Here is a 22,425-nt window from a genome sequence, read left to right on the forward strand (position 1 = left end):
GTGGCTGACACCTCAATTGAGACACTGATAATTAGATATTTTGTGCAATAAAGCAAAACAAAAACAGAAACTGTATTAAGTGTACCTGTAAAAATATCACACATATAGCATTTCGTATGTATGCTTAAAATCTTCTAAAAGTTACATATGACATCTATTCTATTTACTTTCACAAAACAAGGCATATTATTTTTCTAAAAGTGCTATCATGAAATATATGCCCCAAATGGAGGTTCTCTGAATTTTTAAGCTTTTAACAACCTTCAGCTTCCGATGAAGTAAATCAAAACCCACCAAACAGACATTTAGTCAACACTCTGTCCAAATACCTATACACACACACATCCGTCTTTAGAGGATGTCTACAGAGGAAGACGCATTCAAACTGACAGCAGTTACATTGTTGGAGAACAACCACTTGCTGTACTGTGGGTTACTAGCAGGCATTCCTTCTAAACTTCTCTGTCCAGCGACCGACCGTATGAGTGATGTCATCATATGTGTGCAGACTCTCTTTAGTAACCAAAACATTCTTTATTAACTGGCCATTTGCATAAAGTTGAGGTCACTTGTGTCGCCTCAAATTGTCAACCCTAACTGAAATGGAAAATCTTTGCTCTGTAAATCACTGTCAGTGTGAATAACGTTTATTTTCATTACAAACTTAAATAGATTTGATTCCAAGATCAACTACATCCTCAGCTTATATCCAGGTAAACTGTAGAGAAGTCAGTATAATGGACACAGTCACAGACTGCATTTTGTCTTTTGGAGTTATATAAGCTGTGAGCTTAAACCGAGACAGCAAAAACTGATATAATTGTTTCTTTCATTGTCAGCTTTGATCAGTGCAATAGCCAGCATTTTGGTGGATGAGGCTGAATGAAGTAAAAAGGATGTGAGGGTGTGTGGGTGAGAGAAAGAGTCTTCGTCTTTCTTTCCCTTTGTTGATGTGAATTGTTAAGCATTCCTGCACTGGTATCCTTTGAGGCCCTTACAACGAGCAGCAGCATGATGGTAAAAAGCCATAAAAAAATAAAAATAACACTTACAAAAATGAAGAGATGAACCTTTTTTTTGTTGTTGTTTAAATATGAAGGTTTTGGATTCCTTTGGCTGTAAATACAAAAGTCATTAAAATGGTGGTAGTTCAGTACCCAACAGTGTATGAGCCTTACATTAAACGACGAGATGGAAACAACATTAAACAAAATATCTTTTAGCTTTGCTGGAACTTCAACACCACTAGAAGTTTAAAGTGTTAATGAGTTAAAAGTGTTAATCTCTCTCTCTCTACCAGCATTCTGAAAGCGAAACATAACTGCACACTGAGCCAAACTCTGCTCTTATAATTCACATAGCCATGTATTAAATGTTCAGTTATATTTGTCAGTTGACTGGCATCCTCCATCCTCCATCCAAAATAATTGCTCAAACACCTCTAGATGGAAAACAATTTCAACCTATTGAATTATAAAAAGTGTGATACCGTCCTCAAGACTTTCCTTAAAAATGTGGTACTGGCTTGAGGAAATAGACTGCTGCTTTGCCAAGATTTAAGAGACTCAATGCTTGTATAAATTTGATTAAGGGCTAAGTTGATAATAAACATAGGAGTGTTTTAATAAATGCTACAAAAATTGTAAGTGTGTGAATGTATTTGGGTTACTGGAAGGCTTGGTGGAAGCGAGGCAGGGTGGTGGTTGTATTCAGAGATGGTTGATGTGTATAACTCGGTGTGCGTGCATTGGTTTGTGCCAATGTGTGTGAATGTGTGATTGTGTGAAAGAGTCTAAGATGCTCTGATGTGTCTTGCATAGGAGTGGTCAGTAGCCCCTCCTCCTGGCTGTAAGTCACTCCCAAAGTAGGCCCTGCCCCTTGGTTGTAAGGCAGAAAATTAAACAGTGGGGACAGGAAGTCCAGGGATGGTGTTGTCTCTCCAGTCACCATTGTAGAAGCACTCAGCTTGGGTGTATCTTCAGCCTGTAGCTCTAGGAGATAACTTTCAAGTTCTACCCTCAGTGGCGGCGGTGGCGAGTAAGAAGCATGACCTATTGGGTACCTTAGAGAGAGAGGCCCAGATGTTGGGGAGGATTGTGACTCCATCGAATCTACAGGCTCTGCCTTAACACTCAGCAACTCATGAGTGTGGCTTTTCTTAACATGGCGGGTAAGATGGTCCTTACGGCCGAATCGTTGTGCACAGTACTGGCAAAGGAAGTCCTTACGTCCTGTATGCACAACCAAGTGGCGTCGCACATCCTTACGGGTGTAAAAACACCTTTCGCAGTGCTCACACTGATGTCGCTTTTCCTTAGTTGTTGTAGCACTTTTTCCTGCATGCCCACGGAGGTGCTCCAGCAGTTGGGGAGTGCTTGGATATGACTGCAGACACACCTGGCAGGTGAGGTCTCCACGGTGTGCGGCGTGAAGGGCTTGGTGCCTTCGAAAGCCTAGTTTGGTATTGTAGCTCTTGCCACATTCTGTGCAGCTGAAAGCCTCCTTGTTGGGGTCGTGTGTGTGAAGGTGGTTCTTCAGGTGATCTTTACGGTGGAACATCTTCTCGCAGTAGCTGCACTTGTGTGTCTTTTCTGGAGAGTGTGTGGCCATGTGCCTATGGACACAAATGTGCATTAGCATACATTGATAATATAAGAAACTGTTAATGTCCAAATGTCATAAAGCAAAATTGAGTATATCTGGTCTTGCTTAATAAGATTTCACTAAGTTACAGGACCAACATTCTTATCAATCAATCAATCAATCAATCAATCAATCAATCAATCAATCAATTAATCAGATTTTAGGTTTTAGCTTGTGTTGGGATTGCAGTTTGTGGCTTTAACATTCTTTTTAATCAATTATTACCTTCTGATATTAGGTGTAGGTTGGGATTCAAGCTCCAACTATTTAATAATCTGATTTCCCTCTGAATTTTATGGTAGTTAAAGAGATAGTTTACCCACAAGCTTGATGATGTTGTTTCAACCCATTTAGTTTCAGAATTATCTTATTTTGTGTTCTGCAGAAGAAGGAAATACAGGTTTGAAACAACAAGAACATTAGTAAATGAGAGATTTTTAAATTTTTATTTTAAGCTATTTATCGTTTTAATGGTTAAGATTAAGATGTAGGTAGGAATTAGCTAGGGATGCACCAATACCATTTTTTTCAGAACCGATCGGATCTGATACCAAAAATTCTAAGTATTAGCTTATATCCATACTGATCCAATGTCAGCAGAGTTTTTTTTGTGAAAAAAAACTGTGTGGTGACTTGCTCATCAACCTTTTGTGTGTTAAACACAATCTACTAAATACAGACAACTTTATTATTATATAAAAAAAAAATAAAAAAAAATCATTAAGCACTTCACATAGAAAAGTTTATTGAACTTTTTCTTTTAACAGTTTTAAATTTCAGTTACTGCGGGCATGAAGCACTATACTGCTCTCTACTCCACTGTTGTGAACTAACAGACACCTGGTAGAAAGTAACATGATTTAGTACAATACTAAATTGTACTAAATGTACTAAATTGTAATAAATAAAGTAATTTTATGCAAAACCATTTATCTTTATCTACAGATCAATTATGATAATAGGAACATTGAATCATCTTGGAGAGAGTTTCATCATCTAGACTGTTGTAACTGAACACAACACACAATTTAGATGCTGAATGGAGGATGGCAGACGCCGAATAAAATATGCACAAAGTTGGATTTGGATCGTCTTATCTGATTGATACCCGATCTAGTAGAAAATGGCAGTATATGAGCGATACCAATACTTTCTGAGTATCGGATCATCACATCCCTTTTGTTCTAAGACCATTGATCACTCACTTATTTGCTAATTTTGACTGAGACAGAAACAGTGGGCTTGCAACAGACATATGATGGCCATGGAATCTATGTGGAAGTGTAATTACCTACCTTAAGAGTTTATACTTGGAGACGAAGGCCTTGGTGCAGTCAGTTTGTGTGCAGTGATACGGCCTTTCCCCTGTGTGGGAGTATGAGTGTACCTTCAGCTTCTCCAAGCTGTTGAAGGCCTTCTCACATAACTGACAGGAGAAGTTCTTCCTCACTTTCCCCTCTACTCTCTTCTTCCTCACTCGACAATGTTCTGCCATGGTGGGGCAGTCGTTTGAAGATACCGTTGCCATGGCAACTTAGCGACAACAAGCCATGCGGTGGACACGAGTGATATGTCCCAGCACAGAGAGAGAGTGACAGCCCAAATCTTCAACACAGCGGAGACACAAGGCCCTTAAGAAAAAGAAAAAAAACAGCAAACAGTGAATTAACTAGGTGAATGAACCAAATACTTTTTATGTATTACTGTGTCAAAAAAGAAAAAAAAGCATAATAATTTTGGTGAAAAATTTGTGTTACATTTCCTTGGACAGTGGCAACTGGACACAGAAACCCTTATCCAGACCAAATGAGCTAAAACATTACTAAGTCATAAAATACTTACTTTCCTTTAATAAAATACCTTAATTTACTGCCGTGCCATCATAGTATGCAGTGTCACATAGAAGCCACTTGTAGGTTGATTTAATTATATTACTGTGGCAACAGTAAAAACTGTGTAAACACAGTGGCACACTGAGTAAATATAGAAAACCTGCAATAAATGCAAAAATTGCAGACTATACTTATCAGCATAAAAAACTAACAGGCTATGTAGATTGTATAGGATTGTGTAGAGTAAAGGGCAAGGTTCCCTAAACATTTTCAAAACACAGGAGTGCAGACTCTGAACTTTAGTCAAATTAATTTAATCTGCTCATCTTAACTTTGTGTTTTGCACTGATATCATTTGCCGTCCTATTTTCAAAAACTATACCTAGGAAGGTATGCTTGCATTTACTCTGCCAATATCACTTTTTTACTGGTCTCTCTTTCATTTATTTTTTCTTTAATTTATCTAACAAACTCACAAAAGTTTAACCAGCTATGTATCCTGCACTTTTTCTATGCTATACCAACCCCTCACATCATTCCATGTGTGTTTTGCTAAACTATTACAGTGGAGCGTTTGTAATGAAAAGGCAAAAAGAGGAAGTGTGCCAATTTAAAGCTTAATAGGTTGTCAATAAACACAGTTGTTATTTCAATTAAGTTAAAATTAATGTTTTCTCTCACATTAATTTCTCACATTTTTCCAAACTAACTGTTCCATACTGGATGGATTAAAGGCTACAATCCAACAATTCTCTAAACATCAAATAAATAAATACATACATACAAAAAGAAAAATAATAATAAAAAAAATAATTAATTGATGAAGTGAAACCATGTTAACTTATTTTTCTATGCCTCTATTATTTATTAAAATATGTAGCCTATATTACAAATATTTTTTAGAACAAAATGGTGTGTTACTTAGAATTGCATCAACTTTTTTGTCATCAAGATTTGATTGAGCATTTGATTGATTTGATTGCAAGATCATTGCAATTTTAGTAACTACTAATTAAATAGCAAAACATATATTTTTTTAGAATTGCACCAGCACAAAACTTAAATGCTATGTCCAATATATATTCTTATATTGTTAAAACATTTATGATTGGTAAGTTTCAGTATTGATTAATAAAAGAAGAAAATTAAACAAATATTATTTATGATTAAACAAAATCTTAACAAGAAAAGGAAAACTTTATATATTATAATTTAAGTCTCCTTGGCAAGACATATTACTAATGTTTGCCGAGTTTCATCAGTTACCTATGCTACGAAAAATAATTTAATGCAAGAGAGCATTTAGGACTTGGTTACATTTTAATCCTATAGAGTCAAAATTACGAAAACAAATAAAACTTAGTAAACAAAAATAAACACAACATATTCTACTCTGATGAAACAAGCTTTATTCATTTACACTTAATTTAATATATAATACAATTCATTTGACAAACACTTATCCAAAGTGACTTATATTGCTTTTAATTCACACATTTATCTTAAAGTTGTAGATTTCCCTAGGAATCAAATGACCTTGTTGCTAGCTCTGTTTGAGCTGTAGAAAGGCTACAAAACTAATAAAGAAAAAAAAAAAAAACACTAAACCTAAAGGCTTCTCGTGACCACCATGGATCAGTTTCGCAGATTTTTTTTTTTAAGGCTATACAATTATAATTTTTTCTAAATCGTATTGCTCAAATTCTCTTTGCACCAAATCTTACTTTACAATTTCATTACGCAGTCCAACAGTTATTTCAGCTTTTTGACTACCGAAATAAATTATGAGATCTAAATATGCAAATATGAAAGTTCCTGCTATGCTAAATCGTTTTGGCTTTCTTTTCTTTTCTGAAAAACTGATTCATGCAGCTACATTACATGGTTTCTCCGAACTTTGTACACATTCACATTCACAACAACTGCGCGGTAAACCCGATGACCCCCTTCAGCTGAAAGGCTATTTTAAAAAGAACATTCAGGAGCAACAGAGGTGCTTCATACCACAGATGGGGAAACCTCCACCGCATCTGGCCATATGCCGTGTAGGCTACATGTTTATAAACCCTTCTATTTCTAATTTAGAACAAACAAACACACACACACGTAGGCTACCACTGATTTTAACAGCTAACAAACTATTTTGCGCACAATGTCGCTGATGTACATGCATGAGATTCAAGTGAAACTGATTGCAAGAAGAAATATAAGTTGGCATTCTACACAAACGCACCACACCCTGTGTCGTAGCAACCAACAATTTTTATATTGTTATTGACTTCTCGGTGTCAAGAGTAAAATCAAACTATAGCTATACTTAACATCATTAAATGATTCTGTCCTTTAAGATTTAAGATTCAATGGACCTTCACCAATCACTCATCCTGATTCTATTTGAGACTTTCGGAGTAGAATGAACATCGAAGAGCTCTGCTCAGCATCTCCTAATTAGTCCCCCGAATTATCCCACCATTTAGGTTGTTTTCGACATGGGCATGCAGCTTTCTCTAAGTATAATGACCCACAGTGCAACTTTATATAGGCTAACTTATTGACACTCCTAATATAGGCTAGTCACCGACTGGGACTCCCAAACAGCTAACTTTACTAATTGTGTCAAAATTAAACAGAATTATCCTGCTTATTTATTACATTTTGATTGTAAATGTGATTAAAACATGGAAAATTGCTTTTATCACTAACTCCGTGTTTGCGTTCGTCTCGCGTGCATGTTTGTGTCAGAATGTTCTCACCATGCATGCAGCGTGCATTTTCTTAATTAAATATACATGCATTTTTTGCGACTATCCCCGTGGACATGTCGTTACTGTATATTTAGAGAAAATCGCAAAACAAGTTTTTCAAAAAGTTTTTTCAACTTGACGCGTTTCAGTTTATTGACATTCGTCCAAGCGCAACCTGACTTGACAGAAACAAATAACAGAATCATGGTAGACTTTCTATATAACACAGTCTTTCGCTGCTTTTCTCTCGTGTTCCAAACCGGGCGCTGATTAACACAAAACTTTTATTTTTTTCTCTAGCTCACCCCTCTCTCATAATTTGAATAACCCCGATATTTTAATTAAAGAACGTCGTAACAATTTTCTAAATATGCATAAAACTCACCGTGAGAGCGTTAACATCCTTTCTATGGTATTTTTCTTGACCTTCAACTATTTTCCGGATTTTTAATATTTTTTTTCTCATATTTTTTGCTGGACGCGGCGGGCCTAAAAATTGTTTGCTTTCCCCTCTTTCCAGCAGCCATTGTGTATGCGCTGCGATGCAACCAAACCAAGAGTTGGCCACGCCCACCACGAGACCCTCCTTTCGCGTTCTTATGATTTGTGTAATAAACTGTCACTTTCAGATTTCACTGCAACTGTCTTTCCCTTTCAGAAAATGTAACATTTAGGAATCGTCGGTAATTCTGTCGATCGGTACGACACGTTTAATCTCGGTTTAGTAAATAGGAGGGTAAAACAGTTATCATCATTGTTCCATTGGCTGAAAGAGGTGACCATTCTTGCAAAAGTTACCGGTGACGATTTCCAACATGCTGTTTGATTGGCCATCGATGCTTGTCAATCACCTACAAATATGTTAGGTTGAGTTGTGTTGTGATCTAAGTTCTGTTTTGACTTGACGAGACAAGGTTGGGTGTTCATGTGCGACGCGTAAATTGTAAGTAGCCTACTTGCAACATTCAACTTATTGATCAGTGGCAAACACAACTTATTTGTGTTTTTCTATTAAACGAGTTCCTTATTATTGTAATTTGTCTAGTAATCTGATAGAATTTATATAAGTATTACGAACATTACTCGGCTGGTTTGCAGACACCGGATTTCTCTCCACTAAATTGAATGCGTGAGATTACCGGTCGTTTTTCTATGCTGACTCGTGTATTGAGGTTTATTTTGAAGTGAGTTAAGGTAATGTACAAGTCGTACGACTAAATGCTCGTCGTGGTTTTTACTGAGACGTTTAGTGTGCAGTAGTCTCGCAATTGATTGACTGAACCAGTAAAGTTAGGTCTAAAAAAGGTCGTGCAGATCTGAACTAGTTTTTGTATTATGCGATAAGCGTCTAAGTTATATTAGCTGTGAGATCACTCGAAGTATTACAGCCATTTAAATTGAGTTAATACTGAGAGAGTTATATATACATCGACATATTTTGTTATCATAACGCATACACGCACACACACACACACACACACACACACACACACACACACACACACACGTGTGTGTATAAATATTTGCATTTGCCTGCAAGACCTGTAAACATGCACATAAGCATAAACCTACAACATCACCAAAAAGACATGCAGTCCCCGTCATCTTCTCAACTACATTTTTGGTTTTAATTAGCACTCAACAGTTAGCAGTCATGTAATACATATTTTGAATCAGTTCAATGAATCCGCAAAACTTTATCAAAAGCTGTCCTGCAGAGTTTAGCTTAAGCTCTATTAAACACACCTGAACCAGATCATCAAGGTGTTCATTACCAGGGTGTGTCAGAAATCACCCTTTATACTTTTAAATTGGGCACTATTTGAGGAGACAGCAATGTGTAGTGGGTTCCGAAACCATAGTGCACCCATTCAATCCCACAGTGGACCATGATAACAAGTTTACAACTGATGTCAAGTTAACCTTAGCACCCATAATGCACTGTGATGGTCATGCTGAATGAATTCCTACGTCTCGCCAGAAGATGGCACCTGCAGCTGATTCATCTATCCAACCTTTTTCTAACTGCTTGTCTAATGTGGGTGCAGCATAATATAATACAGGCATTTCTTTTTATTGATTTTATAATTTAATTAAGGTTTATACATGCTAGTTTCTATGACAGAGTTCAAGATGAATCTCTTCATTACTACTGGAGCTGACAGTTTGCTAAGCTTCAAATTATTAAACGGCATTGCACAAACTATGCCTTTCCGGCGCACTCATGTCCGAATTAGCTTACTTGTTTTCATTCACTTTTCAAATGCACATTATTCGTGGACTAATAAAGGGAATAGCAGGGGTGTGATTCTTCCGGAGAAATCCGGCTTTTCCGACCTGAAAATGATGCTCTCGTAAATCATGCAAAAAAAAAAAAAAGACCGCTCACCGCTGTCAATGTTTTTTGTGCCTCTGATTAATGTCGTCGTGTCACTCCGGAAGTAGGGCTGGGATAAACGATTATTTTTTTAAACGTTTTATCTAGCGATTATTTTTTCGATGCATCGATTAATCTAACAATTAATTTTTTCAGACCGATTCGATTTCGATTATCTCCCCATTAATTGACTACTAACAATTTATACATGTTGATTTGCATATCTGAATGAAAAAAACATGAATTCCTTAACATTGCAATATATGTTTATTGCTCTTAAAATTACAAAATAAAAGACTGACTAAGAATGCATTACTTTGCACTTGTATAGAGATAGCATTCAATAAAACCTTGAAGCCTTGAAAACGCATAGCTTACTGAAACAAGCTTACTAAACACATAGGGCCTAGCTTACTGAAAAAAGTTTTTCTTTCAGATGAAAATAACAACAACTTGATGTCAAAATACTTGTTTAGAGCAATTGAAAGAATACAGTAACCAATGTAAACTTGAGCGCTTTAAGCTAAGACAGAGAGTGCTTTTCCAAAAAATAAAAATTAACAGTGGGAGCCAGCAGCCTGTCATGAAAAAAAAAAATCTCCCAATGCTCCACGTGAAACTTTGGCGTTCCGCCCTTTTTCTATCGTGTCTAATGATTTTGGTTTATATGCACGAGGGAGAGAGAGAGAGAGAGAGAGAGAGAGAGAGAGAGAGAGAGAGAGAGACAGCGCTCGTGTAGTTTGAAGACTGCGAGTGCGCGTGAAACTTTGGTTTCGCCCTTTTTCTATCGTGTTTAATGATTTTGATTAATATGCACGAGGGAGAGAGAGAGCAAGAAGCACTCGTGTAGTTTGAAGACTGTGAGTGCACGTGAAACTTTGGTGTTTCGCCCTTTTTCTATTGTGTTTAATGATTTTGATTAATATGCACGAGGGAGAGAGAGAGCAAGAAGCACTTGTGTTGTTTGAAGACTGCGAGTGCGCGCGCACAGCCGGGGCTCTCACTCGTACGCGCCTTGTCAGGTGCAGCATTTGTTCTATTCTACATCACTCACCCATCAAATAAGGCTTTGACAGCCGCCAAAAAAAAAGATCAATGCAGAAAAACCCTGGATTGGTTATATAACGCTGGACAGAATGTTGATCCGGCCATCGCGTATATTCAGCGCACATAAGGTAAACGTTTTGCAAACGTTTTTTAGAGAAATAAAAACAGGTCGACGAATAGATGTGCATATTTTGCGTCGACGTATTTTTTGCGTTGTCCCAGCCCTATCCGCAAGTAGTCCAATAATTTGTCACGATTGAAGTTCAAAGTGTACTCGCACTGTTCTGAATGCGCGTACACCCAACCATCTAATCACGTGAACAGCTTCAGTTGACTGACGAAGAGAGTGAACACGGATGATTCATGTAAGCAAATCCAATATATTGTCTTTCATTTTATATGCAGGTCTAGTAAAATTTAACCAATCTATTGATCACTTTTGTCATGCTTCCATAACATTAATGTTAAACGATTCTGGGCTAATTTAGCAAAGTAACGCCATGTTGGTTATTGCTTACTTCTAGCTAGAAAGTTTAGCAGCTTCTACAAGGCTCGAAATTGCCAACATTTTTGTCGCATATGCTCCTGAAATTTAATCTGTGCGACCTAAAAATATATTGGGAGTAACGTTATATGCGTGGAGCATATGAGCATTATCTGTCCACTAACGACACGTCCGATTTATGAACTAATGACTCATTTGAACCGATTCACTTTAATGAATGCTTAAATCTGATCTGGGTCGAGTTTCCCGATGACGATGTATCTTAGCTCTGAAGAGCGCTCTCTACATGCAAGTTTACAAACGCTCTCCGCTATTCCACGCGCTTTTCCCAAAAACTTTACTTGACATGAACGCATTCTACGCAGACCTACCAACCTGTATGCATTTTGCGTACCAGCTACGCATTTTGACCTCAAAGTACGCTGGTACGATTTGTAACTCTAAACTACGCAAAAATCTAGTGACGCCTCTGTCCACGCGCAGTATTCAAAACAAGCAACAGATAAAGGTGAAAAGTTCAACCAATCATAGCGTTTTTTGTTTGTTTTGCATTTAAATAATTTCTGCGTTTTATTTCTCACCTAGTAGCCTATAGTTTATAGTTTCAGTTCAAAGCGGCTCGCCCCGTTAGAAGCTCTGACAGAAAGGCTGTGTGTGAGGCTGACAGAGACGTGCTGTTTAATGTGTTTGAGATGTGCAATGTAAGTCAAGCATTAAGGAAAACAGCACAAGTATATTCTGTAAATGTTCCAATAGAAAATTTCCATTTTGCTGTCAGAAGTGCATGAGTTTCAGCTTTAGCGATTCTCAGCTAAACTCAACAGACTTCATTTAGAAAGCGCGCCGCCGCGCGCATGCACTCCAAACAGACAGCGCTCAATGAAATAGGAGCGCAATAACTCTGACTAAAGTATGCATACAGTCGGCATCTAGTCATAGCTGGGGGCGTGGCGAGGGCGGAGTCGGCGTGGGGGAAAACACTGCGAACATCGTGTGTATCTGAATGACAAAAATGCACATATTGAGCGCTCATTCCCAGATACGCGTAGAACAATTTTAGTCTCTTCTAACTTTAATATTCATATACACAAGTCCATATTGATATTTGATTCATTTTACAGCCCTAATATAGATGTATTCATTCAAAAATAGCCAAATTCCGTGACGTTCTGCTTTATACAGCAAGTTCTATTTTTGACTGGATTCCGCGATTCAATCGTTTAGCAAACACAGACGGGGTGAATTTCTAAATGAAAGTGTAAAAGTTCTGACACAAAACTAAGTTGTTACATCACGTGTCCACACGCTTTTTTAAGTGGGTAAACGGGTTTATGTTCGACACTAGGCTAACGTTACATAGTTTTGCTTAAGGTAGAATGATAAGGCTAATTATATATACATGCCACTTTCTGAAACAACCTTACACAGTTTTGATAGCGTTAATAATGAACACAATGTTAACGTAGCTTGCCTGTGATGAATGCCGACTGCACACATTTCCACAACTTCCCTTGATCATCCTCACAACTTATTGCTTGTAGCCATTTTGTCATCCTTTCCGGTTCTGTATGTTCATTAGGAAGGATGTAGAACTTCATTTCATAATTTGTTAGTTTATTGCAGGTACAGAAAACGACACAACTCTTCGGCATGATTGTCCCGTGTATTTCAATTGGCGCCAACGCAATGTTTTCCCCCATGGGCTAAATTCACATCACATGAATGGGCGTTCCCGGGGGCGTTCCCAGACCAACCGTCTGTATCTATACATTTTGATGAAATATTTGTAGCTGGACAATAAATGTGACCATGTAGAATTTTAAACCTACAACTAAGTGTATTTGTATGATAGCACAAGTGTAATGGGTTAATCAAAATAGCCTTTTTACTCAATTTTACTGTGATTTTTATTATATTCATTTTTAGTTTAGTAACTTTAACTCATGCTTTAATTTTTTTCTTTTAGATTGCAATGTTAAAATGTAATGTGACTTTAACCCTTTTTGCACATAATATATTTCTACATGCTTACATTCACTTTATTTGTTTAATCCAAATACAAAATACCAAGATATAAAGGCTACAGTATACCGCAAATCAGCTAAAAAATACAGAGATATGAATTTTTGCTCATATTGCCCAGCCCTATACAGAAGTGTACTGGAGGTTTTTTTTCTATTTTTTTAATAGTAAAAAAAAACTAAATAGCAATAATTAACTAAACAGTTACAGTAAACAGTAAAAAACTGTAAAAATTGAAACCGTAAACTCGAACCCCCCCCCCCAAAAATCATTGACAGATTTTTTGGAATTCATCCCTATTTTTGCCCAGTCTTTGAAGCATATTTCCCACATTACTCCTTTTATGATTTTTTTTTTGTTCAATCATTTAATTTAGATGTGTATTTTTTTTATCTTCCCTTTTTAATTATTTAATTTATAAATACATTTAAACAAAAAACAAGTACAATATTTTTTATTAATTTATTATTATACTTTATAAATTATGTCTGTGTGGGGGGGGGGGGGGGTTGGGGGTAAGTGCACCGTATAGTTTCCTGCTTTTTTGTCCTTTGCCAATCACACCTATGGAATAGTGAATAAGGGTATAGAGGGCGACTAGAATCTTCCAGGCTAGTGTGTTGGCGCTATACCTGTTATGAGGTTGGCCCTCCTGGAGCAGGATTGGACAACCATGAATTATTATTTTTTAATCTGTGACATTCTTTTTAATATGCTTATTTTTAAAAAACAATGATGCATCTTAATAATCTAGTAGTGAACATTTCTCTCCACAATTGTAAATGGTATATTTTCATAAAAAGGGTTTCATTATCACACTCTAGTAGTTGAGTGCTTGTTTTACTGATCTTTCATGTACTCGTAAGGAAAAACTAAAAATGCCCATTCCTCATGTAACTGGAGCTCTCTGACATTCCAGCTGTGACACAGATGCAGTTGGAGGATGGCTGGCAAATCAAGTGCATGCAAAGTTCGGAATGTGGATATCAACCCATGCATTGAGGTTGGTCAGACTTGTGTGTGGTTGAATAAACTGAATGTGAACTATATTTTTTTTTTGATTAAATGTTTAAAATTGATGTGCATGATTGCGTTAAGTGCTGCATAAGTGAAGAGGTAGCAATTGTATTGCAATTGTAATACATTTTAGTTGTTTAATGAACTACAGTGGCAGTTATATCATGACATTTGTAGTAAAATGAGATTTTAAAGCTTTATTTACTCTGTTCGCGTTGGTATAGGAGAGTGATGGTTCTCAAAAATGTTTGGATGCATACAACTATGATAAGAGCATGTGTTCTGCATACTTCATGAGATATAAAAACTGCAGGAAGTACTGGGTGAGTATACTGAGGCACTAGAACACGCACACAAAAAAAATACATAAAAATCTACTTGCTGATCTAATATTTTATAACCATGATCTGTAGAGAAATGTACAATTTTTAAACAAAAATGTATACCAAAATTAGCCTTGCACAAGACTTTCCAAATGTAGAAATTTTCTGGTTTGGTTCCACAGTATTGGAAATGGTTTAATTGTTTGTGAACCCCTCATCTTATCTCATCATTTAACTGCCATGCACTAAAAGGATTACTAGTGAACAATTGAGCAATTTTGGAGACCGCAACAGTCAACAACAAGAGCTATACAACAAGGGTGGCCATACCGTTCAGCCCTACCCCTGATCCCCATCCTGCTGAGACATAGTCCCGATCCAATACTTGTATTTTCCTAGTGTTTGGTGCACACTTAAAGTACATTTATAGATATTGAATTCAGTCCAGTTTTTAATCCTTTAAATATTCTACAATGTATTATTAAAATTAAATAAAACATTTTCAGTTGTTGGTATCTGAACCGTTGATGGTCACCATTGATTTCCATAGTATTTTTTGTATTTTTTGTCCTACTATGGAAGTCAGTGGAAATCAACTGTTCGGATACTAACAATTTTCAAAATATTATCTTTTGTGTTCAACCAAAAAAAAAGAAGAAAAGAAACTCATACAGGTTTGGAACAAGTGAGTAAATGATGACATCATTTTCATTCTGGGTGTGAACTACGACTTTAATGTCACCTTGTACTTCAGTAAGGTATCTCTTGCTAAAACGGAAGCATTCTGATCTGTAGCTGTCTTAACATTTTTCACCCTTCATGAGCTGGCATCCCTAATGATGAAATATTTGCAATACATGGGTTGCTTCTAGAATACATGCTTTAGAATGGTTTTCATTGGTGACCAATGCTCTTTTTCTGCATAAGATTTGCTACTTGAGCATTATTATTGATTAAAAATAATAATGAAATAAAATTGTATATGGCCCGGAGCAGAACATGATGTCATATTTTGATCCACTTTACCAAAAGTGAAAAACAACAGTATAGTCTGTCAAACAGATGTCTACCAAATTCTTTTGTTTAAAAGAGGATAGGCTCCCCTATCTGTGTTTGGTTAATATCCCCATTTATTTCCCTTACCACAGTCACTTTGGCCTCATTAGGGTTTGTAGATATTAAAGCATTTTCTGTAAAGCTGCTCTAAAATGCTGTCTTGTGAAAAGCGCTAAAGAACCCCCCCCCCCCCCCCCCCCCCTGTATTTCACATTCTCAGCATGGTGTGATGCTGCAGCGTAGGCGTGATGGAGTGAAGCCTGATATGCCAACCGCTGAGGAGCGAGAGCAGATCATCACAGTCCTTGGAGGGAAGCCTTACTGACTGCACAGTAGCAGTTAAAAAGTGTGTGTATGTTTGGACTCAAAATAAATTTCTTGCAGAGGAGACACATTACAAATCTGTACTCTGGCTTTATTAAATATGTATTTCAGTCCTGTTTGTGGGAAAAGTTTTAATGTGTAATTGTGTAATTTTAGCAATTATGTAGATGTGTTACAACTCATGCTGTGTTTGTATGTATAATACTGTCAATGGCAGGCTTATACAGCCAAATTTAATGTATTCAGTTGTTCAAAATAGACCGTGTTTTTAATGTGTTGTGTCATGTCTGTTTTATTTGTATAGCGCTTTTCACAATACACCTTCTATCAAAGCATATTTACAGAAATTTGTAATATTGATGTTATACCTTAAAGGAACACTCCACTTTTTTGAAAATAGGCTCATTTTCCAACTCCCCTAGAGTTAAACTAATAATCATAATATCACTGCGCCTGCTGCACCCGTGGTACAGCAGCAAAGTTCCTTGATCATTACGCCGGAATGAGAGTATAGTTCAAAGGCATATCAGCCTATAAAATCACAATTTTAATTTTCCGTCGGTCTTAGTACACTATGTAACTATTGATGATTCAAGTTTTAAATTGGAAAAATATCTAAACTCTTTGGTAATTTCTAACGGTCTAATCAGATTCAATTATCTATGCTAAGCTTATCTAAAAGTGTTACCGGCAGACCTGGGCCCGGTTTTTCAAAAGGTTTAATCCGGATAAAATTGATAAAAAAAATTTGCGCTCCGTGATCACGTAATCCAGCTTACTTTTGGAGCCAGTTTTTTAAAGCAACATCGGATTGGATCAATCTGATCCGGATAGGAACTTTTCAGGATCACCAAATCTGGATAACCAGTGCTGGATAACCAGTGCTCAAACAGGATAGGAAATCACAATGTAGAACTATAGATATGTAAAGAGCAACAAGTAGAATAGCCAGTGTGGGGTCAATATAAGTTTATTTTTATTTGAAATGAAAACCCACACATTTAAAAAAAACTAAAAACAAGAAAAACCCCACCCCATCCTCTTCCAGCAGTCCGCTCATCTGAGACCTACAACACAAACACTGTACATTGAGGATATTTATAACAAGTATCAAGTATAATGTATTGAATTAAAAAAAAAGACAATGTAAAAAAAATATTTTCGATTGTGATGAATATATATATATAACTTAGTGACAGAATAAAATTTATTGTTTTTGGTCAATTTTGACAGCTGTTTGGGGTATTATTTTATGAGGCCAAACTCTTTCTACTTTGCTGAAGGCCTATACTGAAAGGCTGAATACGTTAAAGCCTACCTAATCACTGTAGCCTGACGGATGAATAAATAGGATATCTTGTAAGATATTGCATGATCCAAATATAGTATTATTTGATACATTTTTAAAGTTTTCATTAAATTTTGGCCAAGAAGTACACGGTGGATCCACCCTTCTGATGGGATCAATTTAATCCAGATTTTTTGGATCAAAGTGATCCATATCCTACAAAAAAGTTCTAAAAAAAACCCAAACTAAAGGTTTGATCCGGATCAAAACCAAGATTGGATTACGTGATCTAATCCGATTATGTAATCCGTTTTTTCTTTTGAAAAACACATTTTCAAGATTTGATCCAATCCGTTATCCAAAATCCTACTGGATTACTTTTGAAAAACCGGGCCCTGGAGATCTAATGAATGGATTTGAAAACGGTAAAACTCAACTGTTTGACTCTAGTGTAGTTGCCTACTGTCAAAAGCGACAATGCTATTGACTTGCTATAATGCCAGCAACAACCTAGCAACATGCTAATCATGCCGGAAAACATGCTAGCGACATGCTTGTAACTTGCTTATCATGCAAGCAACATGCTAGTTTACTATTTTCATCCATTTATCCATCTCTATTTATTTTCTCAAACTTTAAGCTTTTAAAACTACTTCAAACTTTCTGGCTAGGCTTTTTTAAAGCCAAATTAAAGTTTGCCTACACACTTTATTATCTAGTTTATTTTATTTTCCCGAACCAAATTGAGAATCATGAAGGTAATCATGCTAATAGACTGCATATCACCACTGTTGCTAACTATAGCTAAAATTAAATTATTCCTAATTTATGCTTAAATTATTTGTTAAATTATCAAAGTTCACCCAAAGTCCAATCAAAGTCCAACCAATTTGCCCAACGATGGTATCCAATGGGTGGTCAAAGGTGTAGTGCATTTAGGTATTTTACCTGTGTTTCTACAAAGTTCCCTTTATCAGAATTTCGTTTAATTAGTTACTCTAGCTCCATATTTAATCTGATACCAATTTCAAGTGATCATTTAATTTAGGCTGTACTAATAAAAATAAAACTGATCACAAACATCAATTATGTTTACGTACGATACGAAAAAAAAAAAAAAAAAAAATGTTGTCATTAATCACCCCCATATTGTTCCAAACCAGGCGGGAAGGAAGTCGACCGGAAGTTGAAGTCGGCCACGTGCCGCCATCTTGTAGCAGAAACATAATTAACAACAAAAGTGTATCGCCAGTGTATCAGACATTAGATATCAGTTAAATTATATAGTTAAACCAGAAAAGTATTTCATACATTTTAATGCTGATTTACCCTCTAATCCAGAAATACATTCTATATAATTTTTTAAGTCAATTTTAAAAACATTGAAAAGAGGTTTGTTTTTCATAAACTTGGATTTATGAATAAAAAATTTTCCTAAGTTGACTAAATATTGTACAGAGGAGTTTGAGTCAGAAAAGTAAAAGAAAATATCAAAATTAGATAAATGTATATTTGAGCCAAATTGTCCATTAATAAAACCTTGTATATCATTCCACAGGGAAGAGCTATATGAACAACTATAGAATAAATGGTCTAGCGTTTCTGTTTCCATAAAGCAAAAACTGCATTTTTCGTCTACAGTAGAGATGAATTTACAGATAATTTTGTTACAGGGGTAATAATGGTGAAGAATTTAAATGATTTCCTTCACTTTGTTCATAATTAAAAATTTATGTGGGTTATTCCATGCTCTATTCCAATTAATATTTTCATACAAGGGGGACCATTTGTATCTGGAGGCAGGGATAGATTTTGCACATAAAAGGTTTTTTATTACTTTGTTGTTAAATTTTCTGTATAGAAAAGATTTAGACTGAACCATTTATTGAAACACTGCTGGAGAAAGACTTATTAAATTGATCCAAAACTGTCTCATTTCTAAGTAGGGTGATGATCCCTTGGGGTATAGCTTTGGTTACAATATCAAATTCTTAATTAAATTTATGGGTGAAGTCGTCATAAGTTAAAATTTGATTTGAGTTATTTAATAATTGGGATACCAGTAGAATATCATGCTTAAACCAGTTTTCTATAAAGAGAGTCTTGTTTCTATATATGATGTTCATGTTGTTCCATATAAAACATTTGTGAGGGGAGAAATTGTGTTTGTATAGAAGAGACCAACAAGTTAGAGCCTGTTTATGGAAGTTGGATAGTTTTACTGGCAGTCTGTTGATGGAGTATGGGCATTGAAGCAAGAATGTAATTTTACCAAGTTTTTCAAAGATAAAGTTTGGCACAATATTCCATAAACTGTTTGGATTTTTCAAAAATCTTTTAATCCAATTTATTTTTAATATCTCATTGAATAGTGAGAAGTCAATTACCGATAAACCTCCCTCTTCAATTTTATTAGTCAAGATGTTTTTCCTAATTTTATGGGGTTTCTTCCTCCATATATACAATAGTTTGTCTAGATTGGCACATTGTAACTTAGGTATTTCAATTGAAGAGAATAAATATGCTGCTCGTGAGAGACCTTCTGCTTTAGAAAGAAGAACCCTGCCATACGTAGATAAATCTCTTGCAAGCCAGGAGTCAAACTTTTTATTAATAGAGTTGTGTAGTAAAGAGATATTACTTTCTGTCATCAACTTTTGATTATGACCTATTTTTATTCCAAGATATGTTACTAAATTATTTATATTTATGCCATATATTTGACCCGAAATGTTTATTTTTCAGAGAAAAGAGCTCACATTTTGAAAGATTTAGATTCAAGCCTGAGCTTTCAGAAAATTGGTTTAAGACATTTAGTGCAATCCAATTTGGGATGAATTTTTTAGAAACAGGGTTGTGTCATCGGCCAGGTGTGAAATTTTTATTTCTCTTTCATTTAATGTTATTCCTTTGAATGAACTCTTGTGAATTAAATCACAGAGAATTTGAGCTACAATCAAAATCAGAAGAGGTGAAGTAGGACAGCCTTGGTGGATACCTTTGTTTATGTAAAATCTGGGTGAGGTTCCATTAGCCAATTTAACACAACTGTTTCCTCCCATGTACAGAGTTTTTACAGCATTAATAAAATTCTTACCGAAATTAAAAAAGTTTAAGGTGTCAAAAATAAATTTGTGGCTTACTGTGTCGAAGGCTTTTTGAAAGTCTAAGAATAAAATAAGGTGTTCATCATCTAAAAAGTCTTTGTGTTCAATCAGATCTAAAACTAGGCGAATGTTATTGGCTATGTGATGATTTCTCATGAAACCAGATTGGCATTCATCAATTAAAGTGTGTAATTTAGATTTGAGACGTTTTGCTAAGATAGATGCTAGAATCTTATAGTCATTATTTAGCAATGTAATGGGACGCCAATTTTCAATTAATAGAGTCTTTGTGAGGTTTTGGGATAAGTGTTATGACACCTTAACTCAGAGAAGGAGGAAGCTCCCCTCTATCAAGAGATTCTTTGAAGACAGCCAGAAGAAATTTACCTAGTGACTCAGAGAAACATTTATACATCTCCGAGGTCAGACCATCACAGCCTGGTGATTTATTGTTTTTTAATTTAGTTATTCCCCATATAATCTCCTCAAGAGTTATATCCTGACAGCATATTTCATTAAATTCTGCATCCAGACAGCTAGTAGAGTTAATCAAGTTTAAGACTTCTTTTGGGTATTTGAGATTAATATCTTTTGAGTAAAGTTTTTCATAAAAAGCACTTATATAGTTTGATATCTCTTTAATGTCATCGCTAATCTTTTCTCCAGTGTCAAGTTTTCTTATAGAATTAATTTCATTTCTTCTTTTTTCCATGTTAAAGAAATATCTACTGTTTTTCTCACCTTGTTCCATCCAATTCCTACGCGACCTTACAAAAGCTCCTTTTGCTTTGTTCTCATATACAATGTCTAGTTGTTTTTGTAAGTCTAATAAGGTATTATTTTCTTCTTGGCTCAAATGCTCTTTTTCAGTAAGTTTGTTGATATTGTTGATTAGCGTGTATGTCACATTATTATTTTTGTTTGCCAACATCTTGCCATAGCTTGAGCAGACACCTCTAATTTTACAACCCGAATTCCGGAAAAGTTGGGACGTCTTTTAAATTTTAATAAAATGAAAACTAAAGGAATTTCAAATCACATGAGCCAATATTTTATTCACAATAGAACATAGATAACGTAGCAAATGTTTAAACTGAGAAATTTTACACTTTTATCCACTTAATTAGCTCATTTAAAATTTAATGCCTGCTACAGGTCTCAAAAAAGTTGGCACGGGGGCAACAAATGGCTAAAAAAGCAAGCAGTTTTGAAAAGATTCAGCTGGGAGAACATCTAGTAATTAATTAAGTTAATTGATATCAGGTCTGTAACATGATTAGCTATAAAAGCTTTGTCTTAGAGAAGCAGAGTCTCTCAGAAGTAAAGATGGGCAGGGGCTCTCCAATCTGTGAAAGACTGCGTAAAAAAATTGTGGAAAACTTTAAAAACAATGTTCCTCAATGTCAAATTGCAAAGGCTTTGCAAATCTCATCTTCTACAGTGCATAACATCATCAAAAGATTCAGAGAAACTGGAGAAATCTCTGTGCGTAAGGGACAAGGCCGGAGACCTTTATTGGTGCCCGTGGTCTTCGGGCTCTCAGACGACACTGCATCACTCATCGGCATGATTGTGTCAATGACATTACTAAATGGGCCCAGGAATACTTTCAGAAACCACTGTCGGTAAACACAATCCGCCGTGCCATCAGCAGATGCCAACTAAAGCTCTATCATGCAAAAAGGAAGCCATATGTGAACATGGTCCAGAAGCGCCGTCGTGTCCTGTGGGCCAAGGCTCATTTAAAATGGACTATTTCAAAGTGGAATAGTGTTTTATGGTCAGACGAGTCCAAATTTGACATTCTTGTTGGAAATCACGGACGCCGTGTCCTCCGGGCTAAAGAGGAGGGAGACCTTCCAGGATGTTATCAGCGTTTAGTTCAAAAGCCAGCATCTCTGATGGTATGGGGGTGCATAAGTGCATACGGTATGGACAGCTTGCATGTTTTGGAAGGCTCTGTGAATGCTGAAAGGTATATAAAAGTTTTAGAGCAACATATGCTTCCCTCCAAACAACGTCTATTTCAGGGAAGGCCTTGTTTATTTCAGCAGGACAATGCAAAACCACATACTGCAGCTATAACAACAGCATGGCTTCATCGTAGAAGAGTCCGGGTGCTAACCTGGCCTGCCTGCAG

The 22,425-nt window shown here is 36.1% G+C and overlaps 2 protein-coding genes across 3 annotated transcripts; one reads left to right on the forward strand and one right to left on the reverse strand.

Moving 5' to 3' along the window:
• Positions 1-1,482: 1,482 nt before the first annotated feature.
• LOC132109556 (zinc finger protein PLAG1-like) lies at positions 1,483-7,949 on the reverse strand. The gene is made up of 3 exons (XM_059515736.1): positions 7,605-7,949; positions 3,939-4,274; positions 1,483-2,614 (listed from the first exon to the last, which is right to left on the reverse strand). The coding sequence occupies exons 2-3, from the start codon at positions 4,169-4,171 to the stop codon at positions 1,666-1,668; spliced, it is 1,182 nt and encodes a 393-aa protein (XP_059371719.1). The 5' UTR covers positions 4,172-4,274; positions 7,605-7,949; the 3' UTR covers positions 1,483-1,665.
• Positions 7,950-8,080: 131 nt separating this feature from the next.
• chchd7 (coiled-coil-helix-coiled-coil-helix domain containing 7) lies at positions 8,081-16,166 on the forward strand. Of its 2 annotated transcripts, none has more exons than XM_059515749.1 (4): positions 8,081-8,162; positions 14,090-14,173; positions 14,412-14,510; positions 15,787-16,166. In XM_059515749.1, exons 2-4 carry the CDS (start codon positions 14,114-14,116, stop codon positions 15,889-15,891), a joined length of 264 nt encoding a protein of 87 aa, XP_059371732.1. In that variant the 5' UTR covers positions 8,081-8,162; positions 14,090-14,113; the 3' UTR covers positions 15,892-16,166. The 2 variants fall into 2 exon arrangements, with proteins under 2 accessions (XP_059371732.1, XP_059371736.1); XM_059515753.1 differs by having other exon boundaries at positions 8,091-8,162; positions 14,037-14,173.
• Positions 16,167-22,425: the final 6,259 nt, after the last annotated feature.

The sequence above is a fragment of the Carassius carassius genome, chromosome 2, assembly GCF_963082965.1.
Source record: "Carassius carassius chromosome 2, fCarCar2.1, whole genome shotgun sequence".
Lineage (NCBI taxonomy): Eukaryota > Metazoa > Chordata > Actinopteri > Cypriniformes > Cyprinidae > Carassius > Carassius carassius.